Genomic DNA, 10,071 nt, shown 5'->3' with positions numbered 1-10,071 from the left:
CCAGAAACAAGCATTGTATTATGACTTAAGAACAGTGTTGTATTAAATGGGGTTGCATCAATATCGGTCTGACATGTACGCAAGTATGAAATATGAATAGGTGTACTCAAGTATATGAACATGCATGAAAAAGAAAACGATTTAAGAGAGTGGATGTAGTTCCATTTTCTCATAAATCAGGATTTTGTCTCTAGCTTCTTGGACGAGTGTCACTTTCGATCTAAAATAAGCTCCACAAATCCATAGCTCTTGAACAGTAAAGTCACATTAATAGTAAGAAAACATTCTTCTAATGAGAAATATATGAGAAAACTGAGTATTTCTCGAACAGCAGTGTTTAGCTTAGCGAGGTTTATATAACAATAGATAAATATGTATATATATTGAGAGTTAGGTAGTACCGCTTTAAACAGAAGAGGTTTTTTTCATAAGTCAACTGCACTCATGAACGTTATAATGCACATACATCCTTACTAAAGAAAGCTAGGAACATTTTTGGAATTTATTTCTCTTTTCTGAGATAAAGTTATTTTTACTATGTGTAAACTATACTGAAGCGTGACTGTAAGGCCTTGAGATAGCCAATATAATTACTTTGTTACAGTTTCTATCATTTTTATTGTTATTATAATTATTTGTTCTATATTTTCACCAAAATTACTTCCTTGTTATAAGTTCACTTTCCGGATGATTCTGAACTTTATCAAAAGTGACCTTTTTGTTTCCTGATCCGATTATGTCATGTTTACCTAAATTGTTTGTTTTCAGATATTTTTGCAAAGCTATTAAAAGGTTTTCACCACCAACCGTCTTTAATTTTAATTTTGATCTTATGAACTAGAGGAAAGGCAGGTAGTCAGTAGCACCTACCGCCAACTCAAGAATTAATTTTGTCTGATCGAATAATGGCATTTGACAGTCACCCTTTTAACACACCCACTACCCTAAACTGCGGAGCACGATTTATTATTGTTGTTATTTGCAGAAAGGGAACGTAAACGAATGTCCCACAGATCCAGGGTTCGACACGCTAACCATTGAGCCACGCTGATTTCTACTGTCCGTAGTTACTTGTAATTTCTAGTTCAATACATCATATGTATTCATTTGGCAAAGGATTCATGTTAGGAAAAGCGAAGTTTAATAATAAAGATGAAGGCAGTTGATAAGTTGAAAAGCGTTTTTATTTACAAAAACTTCGAACGTTTCGAAATTCACTTATTTTATACCTTAAGCGAAATCTGAAAATAATATCATAATTACACTTGTTAACTACTTTTATAGTAATTCTAAGAACTTATGAGTAAAGCAAAGAAAAATAACTTATAATATGCAACGACACTCCTTCTGCCATATTGCCCCCAGTGGCACAGCGGTATGTCTGCGGACTTATAACGCTAGAATCCGGGTTTCGATACCCGTAGTGGGCAGAGTACAGATAGCCCATTGTGTAGCTTTGTGCTTAATTACAAACAAACAAACAATCTGCCATATCCTGTGCTGATGGGACCTATATCCCAATATCAAGTCTTATCAAGCGATATTTATAACATCAGTTTCATGATTAACAACCGTTATTATTTGAACTAGATTAAATACTGAATTGTAATTATTAATAATTTCATTTAAGTCATTTTACAATTCAGAATTAGGGTAAAGATTAATACCACAATTCTATTTAATGAATTCTTATTTTGACACCGATTTTTTACTATAATAAATTTATTTCAATTAACATCAATTACTCATTTATTTGAAATGTTCAGTTAAGGGGTAAAATGAATAAAGTGAACAGGTTATGGAATATGTAACTAAAATAGCGACATTCCAAGGTACACAAGACTTCAGATTATAAATATAAACCATACTAACATTGGCTGAGTGTCAAATAGAGTTAACTGGAATAACTTTAGGTCTATGGTTGTTTGTAAGTAATTGAGAATTTTCTTCAATGCAAAATTCAAGATATGAAGATCCTGTAGTTAGAATTAAGAAATCACTACATGAAATATTGTGACGTATGGTTGCAGCATACTTATTCTCTCGATTTGCCCTTGTCCAGGGATACAGATTAGGGATGGAATTCCCGGAAACCAGTACAACTCAATGATAAGTGGTGAATCGAATTATAGAATGAGCTTCAAATTTACTTTATAGCGCCATTTTTTGAGTAAACGAAATCTCAAAACATCATACACAGAGAGGCCTAAGCCTTGGAGTTTAATGTAACAAGTTATTGTTTTTTAAAGTCCCAATCGGTTGTATGTTTTCTGCAAGATAAAATAAATTTCCAAAATATTAAGAAAAACGCCCATGCTTTAACCGTGGGAGTAACGATGGAAAATTATTTCTTGAAACGACCAAACAAGACTGTATTTCTTTTCTTGCAGAAGAAAAGAAAAGTGGTCCAAATTATTGTAAAAACACAAAGACTTATATCTTGAAAGTTTAATAAAGAATTTTTTTTTATTTTTTGTAAAACCGATAATTGCTTTTATCTCTTCCTCTAAAATCAGTTCAAGATGTGGATTCACAAAATGTTGGAAAAATAAAGTAGGAATGTTGATAAAAGAATTTATTTTTTGATAAATACTCAAATAAATACTGGAGGTGGTCACAATTCGGATAAAAATACTGTGGCTGAAACCTTGGGAGTTTAATAAAAATTGATTTTTGAAAAATGTTTCATATGGTGTGTCTCACAAAAATAACAAAGCTGAAGTCTTGTAGTATAATGATAAAAACTGATTTTCCTTTTATTGAAAGTCGAAATGAGGTGCAAAGTAAAACTGAAGATAACGGACAACGTTTTGATTAAAATATCTAGAAGTCTTAGGAATTTTTGCTGAAAAATTTGATTTTTTGAAACGTCCAAACTTTTCCTCTAAAATAAAGGCAAATGTGGAATGTGATCAACATTAAGGAATAGAAGAACTTGATTTTAGAAGTGTTGACGATATAAAACAATTTTTTGAAAAGCCTATTGGCTTTTTTTTTTCTCCTGTAAAATAAATGCAAAAGTAAAAGTCATCAAAATTATAACAAAATTGAGACTTAAGCCTTGGGAGTTCCGATGAAAGAATTCATTCTTAGTTTAAAAAAGACTAAATTGACTGTATCTTTCTCGTAGAAGTCCCCACCTCCTGATAAAATCAAGGGTTCGATTCTCTTCGGTGGACAGAGTGCAGATAGTCCATTATGTAGCTGTGAGCTGTAACAACAAAATAGTTCTCGCAGAAGGAAATGAAAATGGACGATTGTCAGAATTGTCACAAAAATATCAAAGTTTAAGACTTTTGATAAAAATATCTTTTTTTTTTAAATATTCTGATGAGTCTTTCCAGTAAAGGTAAGGCAAAAAATAAAAAGTAGTCAAAATACTGAGAAAAAAAAGACTTATATGTATCTTTCATATAGTATATACTCCAAATTATAGGTGGTGAACTTCTGTCGAGAACGTCAGATCTGGCGTATCTTTCCTGTCAAGATGTAATAAAAACAACCTTTGAAAGATTTTATGGGGAAAAATAGTAAATATCCTTTCCATAAAATATACGGAGAGTTAAAGATGGTTAAAATTAATACAAAACACCCAGACGTAAGCATTGTATGTGTGTGTGGGGAGGAGTGGGAGGTTGATGAAAACAAAAGATTTCTTGAAACTTCTAATTGGAAATAACTTTCCTGAATACAAAAAGCAAAATTATGGTAAAAACACCAAAGTATAAGAAAGTAGTTTGATGGCAAGGAAAATTTATTTTTTTTCTTCTAAAAGCCAAGATCAGATGCATCTTTCTTATAGAAGAAAGGCAAAATTGAGGGTGGTTAAAAGTATGACAAGATAACCAATGCTAAAGCCATTAACAACTAAACATGTGACTGCATTTTTAAAATTGTGCTACGATCCCTTAATATCTTACATTATCTTATCGCTAACTTATTATCTATCTATCTAAATAAAGACGAAATGTGTGTTTGTTTGCGCCCTAACTCTTCCGAACCTATTGGGCCAATCTCAAACAAAATTTTTATGTAAACACTATGAACTGTGGGGAATGTCCTAAGGAGGTCAAAATTGAACTTAACCCTATTTCTAAGTTGTAAAGCCTGTTGGTTAATTACTCCCAGCCTATTGATTCAATCTCAAACAATCTTGGCAGATTGACGCTATAGATGACGTTGAATATTCTAAAGGGATTCAAAGAATTAAAGTTGCTGGATTATTTCTCAAACAACCATGCTTTTCTCATGGTCAATGAAATGTAAGGTGTTCAAGGGTATGATCACCTCAAAATCCTTATTTGTTGGTAGATGGATAGCAAACTACAAATGTTTATGAAGAAGCTTTGTTATAATTATAAAATGTTGAGATAAAGTTTATGATCATGTTATTATTTTGAAATATATGATTGCTGTTAAATTACATAGTTTTAATTATGTTTAAACATTCCCCGTCAGCTAACGGGTATTTCAGCTTGTCTTACACATATATATATATGTTTCTCATTTCTTTTGTTAACTTTTTCTTACAGATCCAGTATTTTTAAACAAGTTGGTAGTGGAGTACGTACAGTACCACTTTTTATTTTCGGTGGAAGGATTTGTTTTTTCTAATGACAGTTATTGCAAATAAAATGAAAGGGCTTGTAATCAAATGCTTGTATGTTTCAAAATTAGTGTTTCTCTGCTTGGATAAAAAATCAAATATACTTGTGAAAAAAAATTCAGACTTTATAATGAATATTAAAACAAACTATTATAACCTGTGATCTTAATGTCAGACAAATAAACATCCGTGGGCCTGGTATGGCCTGATGGTTTGGGCACTCGACTCGCAATCTGCAGGTCAGGGGTTCAAATCCCTGTCACACCGAACATGCTCGCCCGTGGAGGCGTTATAATGTGACGATTAATCCAACTATTTCTTGGTAAAAGAGTAGCCCAAGAATTGGCGGTGGGTGGTGTTGACTAGCTGCTAAATTAGAGATGGCTAACGCAGATAGCCCTCGTGTAGCTTTACGCAAAATTGAAACAATTATAAGCACAAGTAACAATGTATAAGTATTACTGTTATGTATTGAGAAGAAATTCCAGTTTTGCGTTTCATGGGTTTACTTAAGTTCCTAGTATTATTTATATGTTTTTAGCGCAAAGCTACACAATGACCTATTTACGTGCTGCCCACCACGAGGAATCAAGTCTCGAATTTCAGTGTTTTAGGTCCGTAAATATACCACTGATCCACTGGAGGACAGGTCATAGTTATTGCAATCAATTTTATAAAGCTATTACTTGTTGACTTTCTAATACAATATCTAAGTAACGGTAACATATTGCTGGTTTGTTTAGCAGAAAGCTGTACAATTGGATGCCTGTGCTCTGCATATCGCATGTATCGAAACCCGACTTTTAACGTTATAAACCCATAGACTTACCGCCGAGCCACCGGTGATCTCAGTTATATAGAGAATCACAAGAAAATATCTCTTGAATTTTCAACTAAATACAATGTTGTTGTTTTTTGTTTTTTTTATCGCAAACCACTTTGATATATCTTTAGAATTTATTCTTTTTTTTCTCAGTTATTAGCGTAATATTAATTTATCTTTGTTTATTTATTCTGTTCCACAGTACTTGGCATGATTAAAAATAAGTATTTTCTCGTACTGTGTTTCCTTCTTTTGTAGATTCAAATCTTACCACAACTATATTTTTCTCCGAATAAGAAAATCATAAGACTTATTTGTTCATAACCTCTTGGGCTCGGCAGGGCCAAGTGGTTAGGGCGCTCGACTCCCAATCTACGGGTCGCGGGTTCGAATTACACCAAACATACTCGCCCTTTCATCCGTGGGGGCGTTATAATGTGACTGGTCAATCCCACTATTCGTTGGTAAAAGAGTAGCCCAAGAATTTGCGGTTGGTGGTGATGACACTCTAATCTTACACTGCTAAATTAGGTACGGCTTAAATTACTAATGCCAGAAATTTATGTTTAATCTTTTTTTATTGTGTAACAGTGCTATATGATAACTGAAAACCAGTTATTTTTTTCATTTTTAATATTCTTCCACAAAATAATCAGCTCATAGCAACACCGAAATCATAACAAACAGTCTCGATTATTACGTAAGATGTGACAATTCATTCTTTAGCAACAGATAATCGTATCACATGAGTGGTGTACACACTTACCTCGGAGAAAATATCAAGTAGTGGGAGCTAAGAAACCAATCAAACAATAGTATATTATTGTCAGCTCAAATATAGTGAAGCCTTAGTGGGCGAAATCTGGTCTGTGATTGCACTAATTAGTGAAACAGCGTATTTAGATCGTAGTTGCATTCAATAAGTGGAACAATTTGCGTCTTATTGACTTTCTCGATTTCTTTATTTGTTCATAGTTTATTAAAAGTTAATGCTGATATTAATCAAAGAAGAATAAATAAGGATCTACTCTGAAATTTTTTGTAAGCATACGCCATTTACGAAAGCTTTATAGAGAAACTGTTGTTTTATATAAAAACCGGTCTGATCAGCAATTCATCATGATTTCAGAGGAGAACGTTAAGGTTCCTATTGGAATTGTGATCCTGAAGAAGCTATGTCCGTGCGTGAAAGTCAACAAAGATGTTGCGTAAGTTTTTATTGCTATATTTTAATCTCATAGCCATCAATATTAGAAATTCTTCTCTCATTTCACCACGAAATAAAACGTAAACTTTATTTTCCTAAGATAGATAGATAGGAGATGAATTTACTCTAGAAAGAAAACCTAATTTTTCGTCTCGTACCGCGTTAACAGTATATAATTTTTTGTTTGAAAAGAATTCCGAAGTCAAGCAAAAAGGTAATAAAACAGCGTGACTGTACTTTTAAGTTTGAACGCGTGAATTTCATAATCTAGAAATCTCAAACTTCACACACATTAAGAAAACAGAGAAACCTTTTTTTTTTCTGGTTTCGAAGTTTTAGTTTTATCTGTTTTCAAAGACTATGATTGTATTAAACAATAATAATGGCGTAATTGTATGCTGTCTTAATTTGAAGTTAGTATATGATCGGTATTTGCAGGAACCACATTTTATACCATGGTTTTGAAGTATGTATCGAGTCAGTGTTGTAATTTGTTATTAAACTTATTTTTTAAGATGTTTCCCATGAGGTGACGTATTCTGTGCGCATTTGTTCGTAATGAATTTGATCCCTGTTGTTTTTTACATCATCCCTCTTCTACTTTTACGCTAAAGCATAAAATTTAGCTCTTAATTAAGAGGGACTCACTTATTGTCCACCACTAAGCTCACAATTACATTATGGATAACTGATTTATTTTCAGGTTAACTCAATAACCAGTTTTTATAATATTTTACTAATATAACACCTACCATATTACTAGCAAAGCCTAATAAGTATTGAAAGAATTAATATATATTAAACATAGATTTCCTAGACAAATATACGATTGTGTGCACTAGTTCCATACAACTTCATTGCATTATATATATATATATATAATATATATATATATCATCAAATTAAAGGAACAAACGATGTTTAAAAGGGCTTGCAAAGAGCCACGAGTACAGACTATCACCAAGTGATAACTTTATAACTGATATTTTTTTGAATGGGTAGATGACCTTTTACCAAAGTACAAAAGGCAATTTAATTCAATGTAATTGTTATAAGGAGATATGATAAAATGCTCATTGTGACACTTTGATAGTGTAGTCACGCGCCGTAAAACGTGTACATTGCTTAGAACATTCATTGTGCACAATAACAAAGATTATAGCGAAAACCTTTTGTAATTGCGTATATCTAAACAAACACTGAATTGAAAAAAGTTAAACATATAATACGCTGGCAATGGTTACTAAAATATTTATTTCCATTTAATTTTGTTTTTCTTTATTTAGCGGGCTCTAGTTTCATCATGTGGTAGAGCTCTGGATTTTGGAACTGACGATCCGGGCTCGAATCCGTGCGAAACAACAAAATATTTCCCGCACATAAGTCGTGGGTGCGTTATAATAGTGATGGTCAATCCTTTAGCATGGATAGTGGGTGATAAGGTGCTGCTGACTGGCGGCAAATATTCTTAGTAGTTTTGCTATAAATATAAAATACAAAATAATTTATTTAGCAAAAGAAATAATACAAAAGTTGCACATTAGTTACGCTATAATCTGTGATAATCCCATAATTTTGTTTTCCCTCTCTCTCTCTCAAACCGAGGAACATCATTCCATTGTAAATGTTCAAGGTTTCTAGGCGGTATCTAGAACGGTGTTTTCCAAATGTAGAGTTCTAAAGGTAAACCTTATCGACATGGTATAGATGTGCAAAATTGAATGACGTGTATCATCTTGTGTGAAGTATGATTTCTTTACAGTGTAAATTCATACTCAGAGTGACAAGTCATATCAATTTATTGAAAGACGTAAAGAAAATGATAAATATCTTTAACAAAAGATCGATATACGTAGCTTGTTTCGTATAGAGGTCGTGAGAGCTCAGTTCATATACATTCTATTGAAGCTGTTTCCGCCCCATTAGTTGAGTCAAAGCGCATACATTTTACTTTACTGTATGGGTTGGAACATATGTTACGGCATAAATGTTTGGTTTCAAAATATACCATGGCCAGGTGGTTAGGGCACTCGACTCGCAATCTGCGGGTTGCGGGTTTGAATCCTTGTCCCACTAAACATGCTCACCCTTACAGCCATGAGGGCGTGATAACGTTACGGTCAATCCCACTGTTCGTTGGTAAAATAGTCCAAGCGTTGGCGGTGGGTGGTGATGACTAGCTGCCTTCGCTCTAGCGTTTCAGTGCTAAATTAGGGACGACTAGCGCAGATTGCTTTCGTGTAGCTTTGCGCAAAATAGAAAACAAACAAACACCTCGATGGTATATTCAGATATAGACATACGTGTAGATAAAGAATTCAATAAGAATATACTAGACGCTGCTCTTATAAAGGATTGGCAGAGACTCACAAAATATTTGCAGTCAAACTGATATCTTTATTGCAACAGTACTTCTTTAAATACACGATTTCTAAAATAATACACAATAATTCTAATTGCAGACAACGAAATCTACAAGTTCACTTTTCTTAGCCCTGACATTAGTACGGCTTTTAAGCCTTTATCAAGGTCGACGTATATTCTATAGAGATAGTTAACCCTGCAATTTTTGTTCGTTTCTTATTTTAGTTTAGTTAGCGCTAAACTTTTCCCTTCTTAGTACTATCAATAACCAAACTGATAATGTTATTCTACGACCTAACGTTAGACCTTTTTAAAACCTTTGATAATTTTTTAATATGTTGTTGTACAAAATGTTTAATAAAGTATATTTACATCTGCCTTTTCTTTCCATCTGTTAAAATGAAGTGCGCGCGTCTTTCCAGGACAGACAAAACTAAGTATTATTATGATAGATTAGCAGAAACGCCCAAAAACATTTTCGGTCAAGTTAGTATCTTTATTGCAACAATACTTGTTTAAATACAGGATTTCTAGAATAATACAGAAGAATTCTAATTGCAGACACCGAAATCTATAAGTCTATGTATTTTAGGCCTAACATTATTTAAGCCTTTGTTAAGAATGGCTTATATCCGATAAAGTGATAAATTAACATTGTCATTTGTGGACGTTTTTTGCTTTAGTTTAATTAAGGCTAATTTTACCGTAACTAATACTATCATTAAATAATCTTATAATGCTATTCTACATCCTAACTTTAGACCTTTTTAAATGTTTTGATAAGCTCTTAGTATGTTGTTATACGTAATGTTTGCTAAAATATACTTGCATCCATTGAAATGAAGCGCGTGCGCATTCAGACAGTAAGATGAGCGCTCATTTTCAGGACAGTCAAATATTGTGCATATTTAAAATAGACTAGCAGAAACCCGCTAAAACATTTGAGGTCAAATTAGTGTCTTGATTGCAACAGTAATTCTTTAAATACATGATTCTAGAATAATGCAAATAAATTCTACTCGCAGACACCGAAATCTATAAGCCCACTTGTCTTAGGCGTAACATAGTAAG

The 10,071-nt window shown here is 32.9% G+C and overlaps 1 protein-coding gene across 1 annotated transcript in view; it reads left to right on the top strand.

Moving 5' to 3' along the window:
• The first annotated feature begins 6,296 nt into the window (after positions 1 to 6,296).
• The window catches only part of LOC106457934 (glucose-6-phosphate exchanger SLC37A2-like), a 27,817-nt gene continuing 24,042 nt past the window's right edge, over positions 6,297 to 10,071 (top strand). The window contains exon 1 of the mRNA XM_013917382.2: positions 6,297 to 6,637. Coding sequence (XP_013772836.2) covers positions 6,549 to 6,637 — 89 coding nt within the window. The 5' untranslated portion in view covers positions 6,297 to 6,548. The remainder of the gene's footprint in view (positions 6,638 to 10,071) is intronic.

This window comes from Limulus polyphemus, unplaced genomic scaffold (assembly GCF_000517525.1).
Source record: "Limulus polyphemus unplaced genomic scaffold, Limulus_polyphemus-2.1.2 Scaffold394, whole genome shotgun sequence".
Classification (NCBI taxonomy): Eukaryota; Metazoa; Arthropoda; class Merostomata; order Xiphosura; family Limulidae; genus Limulus; species Limulus polyphemus.
Note: the sequence above shows the minus strand (reverse complement) of the source record. Positions and strands in the feature narration are given on the sequence as shown.